The 19,525-nt window shown below is 35.9% G+C and overlaps 1 protein-coding gene and 1 pseudogene across 2 annotated transcripts; both read left to right on the forward strand.

The window, feature by feature from the left end:
- Positions 1-12,344: 12,344 nt before the first annotated feature.
- Positions 12,345-16,799, forward strand: LOC143625910 (BTB/POZ and MATH domain-containing protein 2-like). The gene is made up of 4 exons (XM_077096127.1): positions 12,345-12,943; positions 13,800-14,148; positions 14,878-15,154; positions 16,475-16,799. The coding sequence occupies exons 1-4, from the start codon at positions 12,534-12,536 to the stop codon at positions 16,651-16,653; spliced, it is 1,215 nt and encodes a 404-aa protein (XP_076952242.1). The 5' UTR covers positions 12,345-12,533; the 3' UTR covers positions 16,654-16,799.
- A 1,105-nt stretch (positions 16,800-17,904) lies between these two features.
- LOC143625865 (sm-like protein LSM2 pseudogene) lies at positions 17,905-19,358 on the forward strand (annotated as a pseudogene). Its single transcript, XR_013152336.1, has 2 exons — positions 17,905-18,144; positions 19,193-19,358. The product of XR_013152336.1 is annotated as a sm-like protein LSM2 pseudogene (transcript).
- Positions 19,359-19,525: the final 167 nt, after the last annotated feature.

The raw sequence follows: 19,525 nt of genomic DNA on the forward strand, positions 1-19,525 counted from the left end.
TTAACCTTTGAACGTGGTAGATAATAGGTTGAAGTTTTGCTTCCTCCTTCGTGATTGTGCAGGTAAGACCGTCACTTGCACTTAGTAGGATGGCTAAACTTTACCTATATCTCACCTGCGTGGAGGTTTTCCTCATCTTAGAAATTTTCTAAGTGTTTAGAATAAGTTAACATTTGAACGTGGTAGATAATAGGTTGAAGTTTTGCTTCCTCCTTCGTGATTGTGCGGGTAAGACCGTCACTTGCACTTAGTAGGATGGCTAAACTTTACCTATATCTCACCTGCGTGGAGGTTTTCCTCATCTTTTCGTTAGAAACTTTCTAAGTGTTTTATAAGTTAACCGTTCGACGCGCGGTTGTCAATAGGTTAGTTCGGTTTCCTCTATCCTGATTTGTGCGGTTAGGACCGGAACTTTCATTTAGTGGGATCACCAAACTTTACCTATAACTGACCTGCGTGAAGGTTGTCTTCATCTGTTTTTTGTGCTTACGCGGGTTTTGCCGCCCGTCCACACGCAACGATTTCTTTACACATTTATGCGGTGAAAACCGGCACAGTGTTTTGAATAAATTAACCGTTCGACGCGCGGTTATCAATAGGTTAGTTCGGTTTCCTCTATCATGATTTGTGCGGCTAAGACCGGCACTTTCATTTAGTGGGATGTTGGTGCATAATGTCAGTAGTTCATAGTCTAGTGTCTGTAATCGAGTCTGTAATGTTAATTATGTTTTATATATGTCTTGAGCGAAGTTGTTAACAAGTTCGCCTAGGCGAACTTGTTAGTCAAGCGAAGTTATGGACAACTTCGCCTGAACATGCCAGGCGAAGTTGTCGTGTATAAATAGTCCTAGGTTACGGCTGTTTGGAAAAATCAGTTGTTCGTGTTAGTTTGTTCGAGTTGTTACGAGAGCTGTAACGTGTGTCTGTAATAGTGATATTGTATCACGTGTTTGAGTTATTATATAACGTGTGTTCGTTTCGTGTGTTCGTGTGATTCGTGTTCTATACTCGTAACGATCTACGCAGGGATTCCGCACCTGAGTAGATCGAGATATCTCGTGCGATCCATCCAGGGAACCTACATGGGATGACCGAACTTTACCTATGACTGACCTGCGTGAAGGTTTGTCGTTTGTGTTTATGCGGGTTTTGCCGCCTTCCACACGCAACGACTTCTTTCCCCACTTATGTATGCGGTGAAGACCGGCATCATTGTGGAAAGTTTACAAGTATAAATGTAAAACCATCAGCGTCAATGTGACAAGGAGAATCATTTCCATTAGAAGTGGCTCTGGGCCTTTTCTTTTACAAGTTTGGAATTGATCTACATGCAGACTGTGTAATTGAGCTCCCTTCCATGTTCTTGGGAGCGTCATCGAGCCTTTCGAGCCGATATGCACTTGGTTCCGAATCTCGTTGTTTACGCAGTATGTAGTCTCCGACATTGAAGCTGCAGTTTTATTCGTGTTTTCCCCAACTGGGGTTCTACACGCATTAGCCTGCTCAGCGTTCATTACGCCATGAGGTGCGTGAGCGTCCCATCTCTGACAAATGCTTCGACGATGTCCTTCAAGTCTGTGCATTCTTCAGTGTTGTGGCCTTTTGTCCTGTGAAAGTTACAGTATTTGCTCCGATCAGCATTGTGACGATGTCGGATTATTGGAGCCTTTGGCCATGGGAGCTTCTCAGTGGCGAATATCTCGGTGACGCTTTTGGTGAGTGGCGTCCATCTGGAGTTCTGGTTCGACTGTACGTTATCCCTTCCGCCTAACCGATGTTGCAAGCCGGATGTGTCAAAGTTTACCCTTGACTGCCAAATGCCTAGCTTTCGCTTTTTGTTTAGTCGGGCGGTAAGGATGTTATCTTCTCTTGTTTTCTGGGTGTAGAGGTTTGTGCTTTGGGGAAGATCTCTACCCAGTTGCTTCTCCGTTTCCGCAAAGCGTTTAGCTGCTGTCATGATGGCATCCCATGTGGACGGCATGCCATCTTTACCCGTTAAGGTGCGGATGAGCTCTGGGTCTTTCGCGCCCTGGATGAAAGCAGCGCGAACAAGATCTTCGCTAATAGTGCCCAGACTTAGCTTCTTTGAATTGAAGCGCGTGATGAAGTCTAGTAAAGACTCATCTTCCTCTCGGATGCAGTTGAGGATTGTCCATTGCTCTTCGGTATACTTTCTTTGTTGGCTGAAGTGTTGGCTGAACTTCTGCTGGAAGTCTGACCAATCGTAGATGTGGTGGACCGGTAGACGATCGAACCACGCTCTAGCTGCCCCAACAAGCGTCATTTGGAACATGTAACACCACGTAGGTTCCGTCCAACTACTGACGGTTGCCCCCGCTATGAATCTGTTCAAATGATCGTCTGGATCAGATATACCATCGTAAGTGCCGATGTTGGACATCTGTTTGGCACTTTTCGGGGCGATTGCTTCCGCAATGTCCCTTGCAAATTTGGACGTTCCCGCATTTGCAGCAGTTGGTCTAAATGTTTTGGAGAAGTCACGTGGGTTTCCACCCGCGTTTTTTGGTTTGAAGGTTTCTCCAAAATGCCTTCTCGGTTGGGAGTCCGTTTTCTTACGCTTCCCTTTCGCCCTATGACGAGGGTTTGCGTCACTATCGGATTCCTCCGAATCATCGTCCAAGTACTCTCCGAATTCATCAGCCTGTTGGAGTGAACGTAAGCGTTCATCCAACTCAGCTTGGAATTCTTTTTGACGTGCTTCTGCCCACGCTTTAACTTCATCGAGTGTTTGGCGAGGGAGCCTCGTTCGTTGTCTCTCTAACTGGGTATCGGTGAATCCCAGTGAAAGATTATTTACTGCACTTGCCCCAGCTCGGGTAACTGGGGTAGTGTTCGTAAAAACTGTGTAGTCGCCGGTATTCCCCCCAGTAGCTGGGGTTGTGGTTACCGGGGTTTCTTGGTCACTCGTTGGTTTTGGGACCGGAGTAACCTTAACCATCTTTCCAGAAGTTTGAAAAAACTGAAAAAGTAGTTCTAGCTTTTATGCACGGATGGCGCCAATGAAGAAACACTAACCGACCCCGGGCAGATTACGGATAATCTGGGGGTTAAATAGATGTTTCCCACGAGGGGTTAGACCCGGCGAAGATGGTTCTTCTGATAACCTGCAAATCAGACACCGTGAGCTCGTCACTGAGAAGGGGGGTACCTCCTTGTGACCACCCTCCGGCGTGAGAATCAGACTAGATTGCTCTTGAATATAAGTGTATATTAAGAGAATGACTAGAGCAGATATCAGGTAATATATCAAGATATGAGATATGAGATAAGATGATACCATTCCAAGGTGTTGGAGTATTTATAGCCGAAGGTAGGTTTCCAAGCAGGTACAGCCGGCTGAATAGTGTTCCTGTTCTGCCAACTGTGGGCTACGCACATGCCATGCTGGTGGTTGGTGGATAGGCAGCGGCTGATAGTGACCAGGCCGGCTGTGTACTATTCTTGTTCCACCAACTACAGGCCATGCACGTCCTCCGACAGGTTGGTGAGTAGGCAGCGGCTAATAGTGACATACAGTACAAGAGCGTGCTGCTCGTCATACTGTTGTCAGTGAGTTGTCGTATCCTTGGTCAGATCTTTTGTCCATACCTCGTCAGGTACAGTACAAAAGATCCTCCAGTATCGTACGGACTGGCTCATTTGGGCGGGAGTTTTCCCGGCTTTGTGCGGGAGTGTTCCCGGCTTGCTCACTCCTTCTTCAGGTGACATTACTGAATTATTTAAGAGTTAAGTGCCTTGTGCGTGTAGCCTTGCTGCGCGGGTAGCCTTCCCTGATGGCTTGTATCCGCAGCTGCGGGAACAGGCGGGGTACTTCACCATTGGGAGGCTTTTCCTGCGGGAACAGCTTGCGAACTGCGCGTAAGGACGTCACGTCTCTGAGCATGGTGGGTCCTGCGGATCCAGTTGGTTTCTGCGCAGACGTCCCTCTTCAAGGTGAGTTCTGCGAGTTTAGCCTTTGCGCAGACGTCCCTGTTGAAGGTGAGTCTTGCGGGTTCAACTACGCAGGCTTCCCTCTTTGAGGTGAGTCTTGCGGGTCCAACTGGGCTCTGCTGGGACCTACCTCTTCATTAATATTATAATATTATAATGGAGGTGGGATTTGTTGAAAAAGGTAAGTCCGCCTTTGAATGAATGACGACACAAATAATGCAACTTGTTGTTTGTCGCCACGAGTTTATATGGCCGATTCACATATATCTTGCCCTTTGTGGATTTAGTCCTTTGGGAATAATAAGGGTGTTTATAAAACGTTGAAAATGATTGATGCTTGGTTTAAGATACAAAGAGTGTAGTTCTGTTTGAAACTAGGAGTTTGTAGTTTAACCTCCGTTAGACCGGCTTGATGGTCAAGGAGTGATGTTAGCCTAGCAGTAAGCACTCCTTCTACTCTTTAGGAATCCTCTGAAAATCTAATGATGAGGTGATCGGGAAGCTCAAGTAATCCCTACCTTCCCTAGAGAACATATGTCTATATATTAGTGTGTTTATTGTACAATTTTAGTTGTTTATGGTACTTCATACTTGTTTATTGTGTTACAAGTCACAAGTTGTTCATGCGAATAAATTGGTTCACCTTATAAAAAATGATTACCGATGTGACATTCGTCAATTTTCGATTCGTGTTCATATTGTAAACCCGACCCGTTGGGTCGTTTCAATGTATTAAATATATTTTAATAAAGTGATTCCCGACATTTAATGTTCATTATTCATTGTTATTTAAATGTTTATAAATTCCCGAACCTTAACATTAATCGAGCCGCGCGAGTAAAACGCGTAAATAATCCAAAACCGAAGACTTTATAATTTAATTATAAAGTTTGGGTTAAAAATGTAAACTTCAAATACTTATTTAAACTTAAAAGAATTTAAATCATCTTTTAAATGATTATTGAAACTTGAGGGACCAGAAATGAAAATAATTCAAATTCTATTATTAAAATACCCAACCCTAGCCCCCCCCCCTTCCTTGTTCGTTTTTCCGACGGGGCCTCCGACCACCGGAATCCGGCGCCGGAGGTGGCCGCCACCCCCTTAAAACACATTTTTTATCCAAATTAAATATATAAAAACGATTTGCCATCAACACTAAACAATATCCAACTAATTAATTACGTTATAACATCCTAAAATCGCAAATCAACCCCGTAATCTCGCCGGATTTTTCGGATAATCAAATTAATTACATTAACGCGTAGACGCTCCTTCCCTTAGTATAAATAGATGCCTAGACCTCTAACCAACTCGCTCACACTTCTCAATCCCCCTCTAATACACCGAATTTTTTGTAATTGGGAGCTTCTTTAATTTACTTTCCGGCAACCGGGTTTCGATCAAAACAAAATATTATAAGGTAATTAATATATGCTTGTTAATGTCGTTTAACCTATAATCAATAACCCTAAACTAATTTGATCAAACATAGAACGAATAACTCAGTTGCAAATCTAGGGTTCTTCTTGAAGAAGAAGAACCTGAAATATTATATGTATATATTTTTTATTAAACCCATAACGAATGTTTCACACATAACAGATCAACTGGTTAAGGCCTTCACATTACAAACTCCAAATCCGGGTTCGAAACCCGGGTCACGTGTCCTCTTACCCTTCTTTTTATTTAACTGTTTATATTGTTATTAGTATTAAATAAAACTATCAAAATCTGCTAATATATATAAATAATTAAAACCATGTTCATAACAAATATGAGACATAGACCAGTTGGTTAACACTCAGAACTCGTTGCATAGAGACCCGGGTTCGAAACCCACCCGGGTCAGACACTTTATTTTTTTATATAAACCAGTTTTAATAATTTTTATCATTTAAAAATCATAAATAAATCATAAAAGTCTTTTTAAATAAAATAAAAATTATGTAAATTTAATATAAAATATAACTCACCTTTTCACACTTAAAAACCAAGTTTCTCGTTTTCATAAGCCGCTATTAAAAATCGTTTAATAAACGTAAAGTAAACTTTAAATTCCTAAAAATCGTTTTGTCAAGACAATAATCATATTTTCGACTTGTAATCGATAGTTCAAGCATTTCGGAAGTATGAACTCCATATTCTCGCCGTTAAGCTATTTATATTTTATTAATAAACAATTACCGTTAAACATAAATAATAATATAATAATCAAAGGGCCGTAGAATTGGTAATAAATTATAATAAGATAATAACTATCTTCTAAAACTATTATACAATTAAACAACCTTAAAATCCCGTTAGAATAGTTGTTAAAAGTCATGTTTATTCTTATTTATAGTTCGTACGGATTAACTGTTTTGGTTCCTTTGACGCCTTCAAGTTATTCTTATTCCTTTTTCACTTCAATTACTAAGGTGAGTTTTTCACCACCCCTTTTTAATGTTTTAATGTTTTGGGGTAGCATATGTATCCTTATAAAAATTCAAGTATTATTTCTCCTATTACAAAACTACAATTCGTATATGGACTTGTATGTTACTTGTATTACTTGCACGAATATTACTTGCATGATTGGGAAGCCTCATTAAGTATGATCATACGCCCCCCTTTGCACTCCGGTCCATTTGTATCGAGTGAAAAAGGGCCTCATTAACCAAGTACGTTGGTTGTTACCAATTGGAAAGGACCTTACTTGCGCGATTATCCAAGTACGTTGGTGGTACAAACTGGAAAGAACTTACTTGCTCGTTTATCACATGTCTATGAATTGTATGGTTTTTATGTACGTATTTAAACTGTGGAAACTCACCAGCTATATTTATAGCTGACCATATTTTATACATATGTTACAGGTACCGTGATTAGAGGATGAAGGACTAGAAAACGCTTAGAATACCTAGGTTATTTAATAAACGAGACATTTGTTTTGATTATTGTTTATCTTTGATTTAAACTCGTATTGTTTACTTGATTGAACTTGTGTACTTGGCTATTTAATGAATTAATGTTATTATGGTCATTTAATAGTGCCACGTGTGTTTGAACAATCTGTACGTCACACTCGGGCATTTCCGCTTAAGCCGGGGTGTTACAACCGAGCCGGATTATTTTGTTTCATAAAACATAACTTCTAACTTAATGTTGTTTTTATTTGGTTTAATGTAATTTTAATTTTATTTTTTGAAATAGTCATTAAAAAACTCTCTTTAGTCATCATAAAAATAGTCTTTAATAGATTAATTTTATTTTACTATTTAAATTATATATGAAATAAAAGCAAATATATTTATTAAATAAAATAATAAAAATAATAGTGAAGTGAAAAATAATAAGGCCGCATTGTGGAAAGGTAGCAAAAGTTACTAAGCGATTTCTAAACGGCTGATTGGGAAGTTGGGTATACTTGAAGTACTCGAGGAGTACTCGAAAATTGTAAATATAATGAAAATTAATTTTTGGATATTATATATATGCCAAATATCATTTGTTTACTAATATTTATAACAAAATATGTGAATATTAATATAAATAAGTAAAATCCATTTTTATATAATAAATTATTATAAAAATTGTCACACCCCAACCTAAGACGGAAATGTCGGGGCGTGATCTGATTGCTCACAGCTCGAAGATACTATAATATATAAAATGTGACAATATCTAGTTAATTATTTAATTCAAATAATACACAATATTCAAATTCAACAATACAATTCAAATAAATCAATTAAATTTAAGTTTGTCTTCAATATAACCCTTTGGTCTTTCTAAGTGTCCATCCTTCAACTCAGGCAACCTGCATATGCGTAGAAAATGGAGTTTTGGTCAACAACACATGTTGAGTGAGTTTACCACCAGTTTTGCAATAAAATAAGGATAATATAATAAATAAGCAAAACTTAATAAATGTGACAATGAAATCAAACCATAAGCATGTAAGTTGTCGATTAAACCATTGCCAGGCGAATCGGGCGCCGGAAATCAACTATAAGCATATAAGAATAAGACCGTTGTCAAGCGAATCGGGCGGTGGTCAATAGAATGAGAACCCTCTTCAAGGGGATATGTCAAACGATTGCAAACATAGACAAATAAGCACATAAGTAGATTTGATTAATCACACGCAATTACACGTTTGCTATTTTTGATATGTATGTATAGTATGATATACGCATATGTCCCCAAAACCTTTTAGAAAACTGAGTAAAATAGGGTAATGATAAAACTCACCTTAGATTAAATGCAAGTGAGTATAATTAAGAATAAACGAGTCAACGGATAAGCGAGTCGTCCAATACGCGTCAAACGAGATAATTGATCAGAACCTGAAACTTTGTGATATGAAACTATAAATAAAAAAAAACTTAATGCCGCTGGAATCAATCCAAACGGATGAGTAGAACTCAAGACCCTTCAACCACCGAAATTGATTGAAGGTTATTGACTACGGAATGTATATGAATGATTCCTATGTTTACAACTTACCCGGAAAGTGAAAGGATCGGTCAAAATATGAAGTCAAAGGTCGGTGCATAAGCAAAGTCAACCGATTAAGCGTGTATCTTCAACAATAATGCAAAAACCGAAGGATTTTATGAGAGACAGGGAGGGTGACGGCTGTAGAGGCTTCTATAGGGTTAGTGTAAAGTTTATGGTAGGAGAAATAAGGGTTGTTTATATAAGAAACACTAAAACGAAATAATTATGGTTATTTACTCGTTTAAGCAACAAAATACGATTTTAATGAGGAAATCGATGTAATAAATCAAAGATTTCGTGATTTATCAGTTATTTAAGAATATAGACTTGTATTTTAGTTATAATCCTTTTCTTGGACCTTAATTTACTCGATTTATGTCAAAAATAAGCGATTTAGATGCTAAAAACAAATTAGGAAACAAAATAAGCTATTTAATGAGAAAATCTAGTACAATAACTAATAAAATTTGGCTTGGACACCAAGAAAACGAAATTGGACCAGCTATAATATTTCTTGGAGTTTAATTTTCGTTAATTTAATCGAAAATAGGAAAGAATTGGCAAAACTAGTCCATGTAGTTCCCGAAAATGCGATTTTTAGCCGTTTTAAGCGATTTTAAAGGTTTATAAGGGCTATTTGGCATAATTGAAAGTTATGAAATTATAAAATTAGTTAAACTAAGTTAAAAACCAATAAATACAAGTTTTTAAATAGTTCGAAAGATCCGAATTACGTTCTCGAATCGGTTTAAACAAATACGAAAAAATCCGAGATGTTACAAAAATTGCTAATCATTAATTAAAAAAATAATATTTGTTCTTTACTATTATAAAATTACCAATTATGCTTTATTTTTAAGTTAAAATCGGCACAAATTCACCGAATATATGTGATTCTGGTTGAGGTTGACCACATTTGATCGATTCTTAGTAACCAGGCAGGCTAAAGAAACTCCTCTCGATGACATACCTTGTAGCGAGTACTCGGTCCTGTAAACCTACTTTTACAACATTGCATGGTGGGAAGAGTGAAGACATGTGTTACACCCCGACCAAAGGCGACGGAACATGCCGAGGTGTAACGATTGTCCATAAGCACATGACACTAATTAAAGTGACATTATTTAATAAACTCGTTTCATTTCACAACATCGAAAATGTCACATAACAGTTATCCATAAAATAACCATAAACAAGATATCACAAAATATGGCAAATTTGATATTGTTCATTTTTACTAATATCTTAAGGTCTTTGATGTCGTTTTCTTCACAATCATAAATCAACCAAGATGCAAACCTGCAACATTTCATAAAATAAAGTTTGTCAACACAAAGGTTGGTGAGCAATTCATAAGTTTAATCATATTAGTATATAATAAAGATAGCCACAAAACTTGCATACGAAACGATAAATAAAAGTGGTAATTTGGATAAATAGATATCGTTTAACACATTAGCGACACCTAGCTATAAGGGGATGCCAAATAGTCTAGGATTTTATAGTTCCACCAACTAAAAAATATAAACACATAGGCAAATAAGCATAGAACACCAAATCGAGCAATTATTTAGGTAAAGTATACAACTACGTTTGTGGTTTAATATTCAAATATAAAGCATTTTGTTGAATATGTATGAAATGTCACCCCCAAAATAAAAGATGGAAAATGGGGTATGAAGTACTCACCTTCAAGTAGTAAACTTGAAAGATGATAATTTGGAGATTTGTCGGAACAACGAGTTTAACGCACAATGCCTAAAAAGAAAAGAAGTCTTGAATTTAGAAAGGTTGTCTTGAAGGTCTTTAAACAAAATAAATGTTGAGAAATGTAAATAATTAAAGTTCAAGGTTTAAAATGTGACTATTTAAGAATTTATAATAATAACCCTTTAAAAATGTAAGTTTGCTCGAAACCGGGTTAAAGTATCTAACCTTAATATTTACTCAACATATGTTAAGTAATAAGGTGGGTAAAATGCAAGAATGCAAATCCCTTTGGAATAAAGATACTAAAACGGTTTTTTTTATCGAGTGTTCGGGTTGTCGGTTCGGGTCTTGATAATTGGTCAAACCCAAAGTCAACTTTCCAAAATATTGAATGTTATGAGATAACTTAATAAAATTTAATAAGACTTAACCAAGTATGTAGTTCCATTGTTTTAGAACTAACAACGCACGTTAAGCGAGTGTTTGGTTTTGTCGGTCCAAACTTTGTTATGAGATCAAGTTGGATCCAACATTTCCAAGTACTTAAGAAAATATTTAAAAATCAATTTGTAACTATTTTTAAAGAAATATACAAATCTTGATGGCTAAAAAAAAACACACTTGTGTGTCTTAAGCGAGTAAGAATCGGTTTGGTTCAGTTTTCATCTCATAACAAGTTCATAGATGGTTTCCACATGTCCAAACACTAAAGAACTTGTATAATAATGTACAAATAAAAAAAATACTTTAAGTTTTACAACCAAAAGTTAACAATAAAGTCTTTAAACAAAAGTTCGGTTTTCGGTTCGGATCGTGTTTCGGGTTAAGACCGAGGTAAGATTCTACAAACCCATAACCATAGAATTTGTAAAAATGATTTTAGAAACTTAGATCTAACAATAAGTATGTTTAAACAATTATTTAACAAAACTAGTAACAAAGTTCGGTTTACGGTTTAGAGCTATTTACGGTCAAACCGAAACATAGACTCTTAAAAACCCATAACCATGGAACTTGTAAACATGACCAACAAACTAAAATAAGCAAGATTAATATGTATGAACAAGTTATATAGATGTATATATATCAAGGACACGAAGTCCTCCATAAAGCCTTGCCTTATGAGGTTCGAAACCACACCGACCGGAATCGGAGAAGTAACTACCAAAGGTAAACAAGGGGTGTATATTATATATATGTTGCACAACCATAAACAAGTATTAATAAGGCTACATAGACTAATTAAGATGAAAGACTAAAAACCTTCAAGAACACTTAAGAAGATAACTTTGAATCTTTGATGTTTGAGAGAGTTTTTTTTTTTTTGAGTTGTGGCAAGGGAAAATGAAAAGGAAAGGTGGTGTATATATAGGGTAATGTTGGTGGTCAAATATGAGTGTGAGACACAAGAGTTTTCATGCAAAATGGATCAAAACAAAAACACAAAACAAAAAAATAAAAATAAATAATAAATAAATAAATAAAAATAAAAATAAAGATAGGATGTTTTCAAGACCCAACAAGTGTGAAACAATATTGTAACATAAATCCATCATTTTGATTATAACATAAGCATCGGTTTACAAATCAGGTCGGTTTACATAATAAACAAATACAAAAACGAATACAAACGAGACCCGAAATTAACGAATGTCACAACATGGAGCTTGTGCGGGCGTGTAAGTCTAAACGGTCCTATTATTAATATAATTTTTATCATATTTGTTACGTATATGTTTTTGCAATAGTATCGAAAATATGATAAAAATAACCGAATAATACACAGATGTTACGTGTAAAATTAATATATAATAAACGTCCCAAGCTTACGTCAAGCTAAAAACCACTCACGAGCTAAGCTCCGTTTTAAATGTAAAACTCAAAACAAACCAGCCTCTTGTAAGTTAAAGCAAACCAAGCCCATGTCTACAACAAGTCTGACTCCCACTCGACTCGTTTACGCTTTACACCCTTGTAAATATACACACGTGGAAAGTGACACCAGTAAAACTCTAATGCAACCCAAGCCAGTTGCATCTTATTACTATTTTCCCTAACCCAAGCCACTTGTTTATGTATGTTGAATGAAATCAGCCAGTTGTAAATACTATAATCATTAAATTCCTTCCATTTGCAGCAGAAACCCATCGCCTATTTAAACCCCACAATTACTTCCATTCACATTTACAGAAATACATATATCTATATCTATATCGACCCCCAACAACCCAAACCCTAGATTTCATCAATTTCCCCCAAATCTTCAATTCATCCCAATCCATCCAGATCACACACAATCTTCCACACCCTAACACAATTCACCCTTCCAATTTCACTTCTCCGTCAAACCCCTAACCAAAATCAAACAAATTGGCTGTCAATCGGTGATGGGTAGAGCGTATGTATCGCCGTCGAAGCCATCGTCATCCTCGCCGACGTCAGCCGTGACGACATCGACGTCGATCACGGAAACCGTTAACGGCGAGCATGATTTCAAGATCGCCGGGTACTCGTTAGCCAAGGGCAGTGGGATCGGGAAGTACATAGCGTCTGATACGTTTAACGTTGGCGGGTACTCGTGGGCGGTTTATTTCTACCCGGATGGGAAGAGTACGGAGGATAACGCCAGTTACGTGTCGTTGTTTATTGCGTTGGCTAGTGATGGGTCGGATGTTAGGGCGTTGTTTGAGTTGACTTTGATTGACCAGAGTGGGAATGAGAGGCATAAGGTTCATAGTCATTTTGGTAGAGCCTTGGAGAGTGGGCCTTATACCCTTAAATACAGGGGTAGTATGTGGTAAGAAATTATTGTTATTTGATAAATGAATGATCTTTATGTGTTTTGATGAAGTAAGGTAAGGAATATTATGATTTCCATATACTGTTGATGCTGTAATGAACCCACTTGTCTCATTTTTATGTAAAGTTGTAGCGGTGCACATGGGTCGGTTTTGCTAGATGACTGATCTTTATGTGCGGTTGTGTTTTGGGTGGCCTAGTTATTATTATTATTTAGGGTTAGTTTCGGATAATGAAGGAATATTAATACATGCATACTGATAATAATATGATCCATCTGATCAGTTGGTAGCATAATAAACTCAAAACTGTCTCATTTTCGTGTAAATTGTAGGGGTACCATAACCGAACTATGGGTTAACCAGAGAATGATAACCGATGGTTATGGTTGATTGGTTTGACATGTTGATTTGATTTGGTTATGGGCTGGTTAACTGTGAACTAGAATTGGTTGTTGAATGTTTGCTGGTGACTAAAATAGCCTAAAACAATGTGATTGGGTCTCAAAGTTTGGGCTTGAAAATTTTTAACCACTTTATAAATTGTTATTAGAAATTTGGGTATGATGACTTTAAGTGTTTTACCATTTGAAACTTGTGGGTTGGTTTGGTTTTGTTGGTTATGGAGATATATTCTAATCACGTAATAAATCGGTTAACCGTGGTTTTACTTAATTGTGGGTCGGTTTCGTTTTGTTGGTTATGGAAATATGAATAACCAAAACCAACCCATCGGTTATTGGTTAGGTTGGATTATATTAGTTTTGGTTGTTTTGGGTTTATTCACGCCTCTAGTAAATTGATTGAAATTACAGGTCTTTCTGATTATGGATTTTTGATTATGACATGGTGCAGGGGTTACAAGCGGTTTTTCAGAAGATCCTCTTTAGAAACATCAGATTACTTAAAGGATGATTGTCTTCAAGTTCATTGCTGTGTTGGGGTAGTTAAGTCTCACACAGATGGTCCTAAATCCTACTCTATTCATGTACCACCATCAGATATAGGGCAGCATTTTGGGCAGCTTCTGGCAAGTGGAAAGTGGACTGATGTTTCTTTTGAAGTTAACGGAGAAACATTTGCTGCCCATAAACTGGTTCTTGCTGCCCGGTCACCTGTTTTTAGGGCTCAACTTTTTGGCCCAATGAAAGATCAAAATGTTAAATCTATTAAAGTTGAAGACATTGAAGCCCCTGTTTTTAAGGTTTGTTTTAAATATATTGACTATTTTATGAAAGTTATAAAATTCGAATAGATTGCTGGCAAATTTGATGGATCAACAAACCGAACGTTCAGTGAACCGTACTGGTAGAAAGTCCGTTTATGTTTGTTCAATTAATCAACGAACGAACATGAACAAAACTTTTTGTTGAACATGAACACGCCTCTCATTTCTGTGTTCATTTAAATTCGTTTTTTTTCGTTCTTTCATTTAAATTTTTTAATGTTCTTCGTTTACGTTTGCATAAATTCGTTCATATATTCATTAGAAAATTTTAGGCCCATTATAATTTAATCTAATTTTATGAAATCAAAATGTCACCCGTCAGAATTCAGTCTGGTTTTATTAAGTTTTTAAGTCCACCAGATTGATGTTCACTTTTACTTCTAAAAAATTGTGTTAGCTTAGTTATGTTTGTTTATCCGTGTTCATCTATGTTAAGTCATGCTCGTTCGTTTATGTTTGTTTACGTTATTAACAAACGAACGTTCGTTTGATGTTTCGTTTATATACTATTAACAGACGAACGTGAACATGCTTTTTTCTTAACGAATGAACATGAGCAAGATAACCCCGCTTGTTTAATTGTTTGTGTCCGATCGTTTGTTCTATTAATGGTAAACGAACAAATTCTTTCAAACTTATTATTGACTTTGACACAAAAACTTTTTGTTCTGGTAACGCTATTTTACAAATTTGTTTTCCTTTCAGGCGTTGCTTCATTTTATGTATTGGGACAAACTGCCTGATATAGAAGAGTTAACGGGCCTGAATACAAAATGGGCTTCAACATTAATGTATCAGCATCTGCTTGCAGCTGCTGATCGGTACGGTTTAGAGCGGCTTTTGATGTTATGTGAATCTAATCTTTGTGAAGATGTTGCCATCAATACGGTTGCAACAACATTAGCATTGGCTGAGCAACACCATTGTCTCCAGTTAAAATCAGTGTGTCTTAAATTTGTTGCTTTGCCTGAAAATCTCAGAGGTAAATTAATTATGTTTTGTTACAGTTATAAAAGCATGATTTATCATTGTTAAGAGTATTTTTGATAGATTCCAGCCATAATTTATGATAAAAATTAATGAAAAACAGTAAATAACGAACAAAACCTACCAAAGAAACTTTAGTATATTTTTAAAGCCTGATATAATATCTTTTTTTTGTGTAAAAGAAAATTTTGTGATAAGAAAATATTAAATATACTTGAAAATTTTAGACCTGCTTTAATGGTTACTTTTAGCATATTTGTTCTTTGGGCTTAGAGATGTAAACGAGTTGAGCCGCTTTTAAGCTGCTCTAGATCAGCTCTTTAAAAGCTCGAAGTTAGCCAAGCTTAAACGAGTTTGAGTCCGAGCTCATTTAATAAGCCAATCCGAGCCTAAGAGTTACTCATCGAGCTTGACAACGCTTCATGAGCTAATCGAGGCTATTATTTGTATAAAACAGTAATTACTATTGTATATAATAAATAAATACCTCTAAACACTCCCTATTCCCTAACCTATTGTTCGGTATCGATTTGAAACCGGTTTCTCAATGACCGGTTTGAGTGTTGTGTCGTTTCGGTTAATTTGCACTTACCAGTGACAATAATTATAACCGATTATCAACCAAAACTGATATGACACTCAAAACAGGTTATTGAGAAACCGGTTTCCAACCAATACAAACCATAGGTTAGGGACCGGTTAGGGGCATTAGTTTGTAGAACTGATGAGCCGAAAACCGTTTATTTGCTTAAAAAATCTGGTCAACCAGTTATTAATGTTCAGAAAAAAATCTAATAGTTTTTTTACAGTTATGTAGTCGCTAGAATGCAATTTTTTTGACCGATTCCCCCCCCCCACCCCCACCCCAATATGTTAGTATAAAATAGACATTTAACTTTATCGAATTTATATTATATATTTTGTGTTTAATTGAATTTTTCTGTTATTTTGGAAATTCCGATTATTTTGGTCAATAAATAATAGCCTAATAGGTTTTACATGCTATGTTTTAAGACATCCTCAAACTGGTTATTTTCATGACCGGTTTTGACCATGTTTACTATTAGCCCGTTCGGTTAATAACTGTTATATGAAAATCTTAATTGAAAATTTCTATTATTTTGAAAAATCCGATTATTTGGTCAATCAATAATCACCTACTAGGCTTTACATGCTATGTTTATATTCATTTTTCAAATTGGTTATTTTCTTGGCTGGTTTTGATCATGTTTACTATTAACTCGTTTGGTTAATAACCGTTAAATGAAAATCATTTTATTCCCCATCTAACTGATAAACTTTTGGTGTTGATCAGCTGTGATGCAGACCGACGGGTTTGACTACTTGAAAGAAAGTTGCCCAGATGTGTTGACCGAGCTTCTGGAACACGTGGCTAGAAACAATGAGCATTCGCTTGCCGTATGTACTCACCCAAATGCGATCTTACTTGATGGAGGTGATGTTCATGGTAGAAGGGTGAAGCCTAGATTGTGACTGTAGAGAGCTTGTTTGTTCTAGATTTAGAAGTTGTTAACCAATGTTGGGTTAACTATTGTTCATGTATTTGTGATAAAAGGTTTAGACTCGTTTTGATTGTTTTCTGACTCTTATGAATGCCGAGTTTTATACATATATTGTATCTTGATATGCACTATGCAGGGACTATTGCATCCATTAATCCGTCTAGTTTTGTCATTTGGCTTGTGTGTTTATTTGTATGTATTCCTAGTGTCGAACTCAACTTGCTTTTTAATATATGACCAATTGCAAATCTAGAACTGATGTGAAGACATGTACTTGTTGCTTTTAACATTTGATACACGATGCAACTATGCAATCGCAATAAAGTATTGACTACTATGTAATCAAAATAAAACATTGATAATTTTATTCAAATTGATTAAAATGAACAATTATTTAATTATTTTTAATGATCTTATTTAATTACATTTTTGTGTAAGAAAAAAATATAATTAATCAACAATAAAGTTGTATCAATATTACATGGTCTGTGTCACAATTTATTTTTTTTGTATGTATTGTATTAGTTTTTTTTTCTTGAAGGGGTGTTTGGGACTACTTATTTAGGTTCATTTTTAACTTATTAGCTTTTCAAAAAGTTAATAAGGTGTTTGTAAATCAGGATATTGTAAGCCATAAGTTAAAATGAGATAACAAGGAATCTCAACTCCCAAACACCCCTAAATATGCTAATTTGACAAAATTATTTTATGGGCTTAGTTCAAGAACTGCAACGAACTTATCCAATTCCGACCGAATTTATGTCGACTCGCCGCAGCAACGCCCATGTTTTCCCAACTGACTAAACATTGTTTTAATTATGTTATTTTTTTCGCGTGTCTATTACGGACACTTATTAATTTACTTATTATCTTTTGAGTTAACCGCATGGTTAGTCAACGTGGTTTGCTGATATGCACGATTAATCCCCTAACTTAACTAATTACAAACTTGATCATAATAGTTAGAGATTTATTACTAAGGTGGTTCAGATATATGAGTTTTGTAACTACGGTAGTCCTTACTTGCTAACATTGTTATCAAGTTGAAGAAAAAAAACAATGAAAAAGATGTTAAAAAATATTATTTAATTGTATAAGAATATAAAAATGTAATTTTTAACGTAACTTTTATTTAAATCACCAAATGGTACTTTTAGCGGTGATTTTATCGGCTGCTCAATTTTTTTAGTTACATCTGAGCTAACGACGAACCCTAGAAAATATGGTAAAGATCCACCTCTCTTTGATCTTCAAAATCTTATGTGAATTCCATGACGAATTTACACTCGTGTTGTTGTTGCAGTTGTTCTTCTCATACTTTAAGGATTTAGTTGGAAGAGAAGTGACCGTGGAACTCAAGAACGATTTAGCCATACGTGGGACTCTTCATTCGGTCGATCAATATCTTAATATTAAGCTCGAGAACACCAGAGTTGTTGATCAAGACAAGTTTCCTCACATGGTACGCCTCTTTTTTTGCTATTTAGGTCCAAATTCTCAAATTAGGGTTTGTAATTGGGGATTTGGGATTTTTTAAGTACAGCATCTTTGACACAATAATATTTGTTTCCGGTATGAGTTGATTCGGTTGAACAGAAAACCGAATTCTGATTTGGTTTTTGGTTCGATTTTGAATTACCAAATTTGGTTCACCTTTTGGTTTCTATATAAGAAAAACAAATATTATAGCTGAATAAACTGATATTGATATGATGAACACCCTGTGAGATATATAGTTTGACTGGTTGATCGGCGTTGCTTTATATCAAAGTATCAAACAGATTAAACGGGTAGAATCAAATATACTACTAGTGAAAAGGAGCTGTATGTTTAATGCATACGTGTAGGGTTATTGTAAGAATACATAGTTTTTCTAAGAAGCCTAGGAATAGGTCTGGGCCTTTAGATTGGAGTAGTTAATGGTTTAGATCTATAGTGTGTTAAAAACCGTATATTGTCCTGTTTACAGGGAAGGTGTTATTTATGACATCATATTTACCACAATGATTATTAACTAGAAAATGGACTGGGCATAATGTACCCGTTTTGAAGTGTACCTAGCTACCCGTTTGGCCCAGTTCTTGTTACCTGACCTGCACGACTTGTGACCTCTACTTTTGACCTTGATGATGTTAAATTTAGGTTTCTTTTTTGTTTAACCATAATCCATGATGGTGGAAATGAATAATGATGCCGTAATTTTTAAAACACTCCAACTGGTATTTTTTATTACTTATAAATACTGGAGTCATCATGTATATAGAGGAGCATTAAATACATAAGCGCTTTTAAGTAAAGGATTGTGAGAACTGAGAACTGCATAAACACTTGTACACATTGTTGTAATTATGATCCTAAAGGTGGTTTTGTAACATACCACGCACCTGCCTCAGTGTCGTTCTTTCACCAACTTTATCTAACTAGCTCAATTATACGTGTTTATGCAATTCTCATGGCTGTGCACTTAAAATTGGTTCTATATTAAACGTGTCATTTACATTTGGTTGCAGCTTTCTGTGAGGAACTGCTTCATCAGAGGATCAGTAGTGAGATATGTGCAATTGCCGCCAGACGGAGTTGACATCGAGTTGCTCCACGATGCCACTAGAAGAGAAGCTCGAGGGGGTTAGAAATACGCATTGTATTTTTTCTTGCAATTTTTTAACTAGTTATTTGATGAACAACTTTGAATTTTTTCTTTGTTATTCAAATTCTAAGTAATTTATTCGTTAAGCAATGTTTGAACTAGTAAAAGTTAATGTTTAAACTAGTAAAAATCATTATTATTAATAAGCAGTTAAAAGCATTTGTGCTTTTCGTACAAACTATCAATTTTTTTAAAC

Source organism: Bidens hawaiensis, unplaced genomic scaffold (assembly GCF_021521415.1).
Source record: "Bidens hawaiensis isolate Kalapana, Puna unplaced genomic scaffold, B.hawaiensis_p1.1 tig00004242_1, whole genome shotgun sequence".
In the NCBI taxonomy this organism is placed as follows: domain Eukaryota; kingdom Viridiplantae; phylum Streptophyta; class Magnoliopsida; order Asterales; family Asteraceae; genus Bidens; species Bidens hawaiensis.

Bases quoted from the DNA above. Each gene is read 5' to 3' on its own strand.
- LOC143625910 (XM_077096127.1), top strand. From the start codon at position 12,534: ATGGGTAGAGCGTATGTATCGCCGTCGAAGCCATCGTCATCCTCGCCG. The intron at 12,944-13,799 runs GTAAGAAATTAT...GACATGGTGCAG, and splicing joins AAATACAGGGGTAGTATGTG to GGGTTACAAGCGGTTTTTCA. The intron at 15,155-16,474 runs GTAAATTAATTA...GGTGTTGATCAG, and splicing joins TTTGCCTGAAAATCTCAGAG to CTGTGATGCAGACCGACGGG.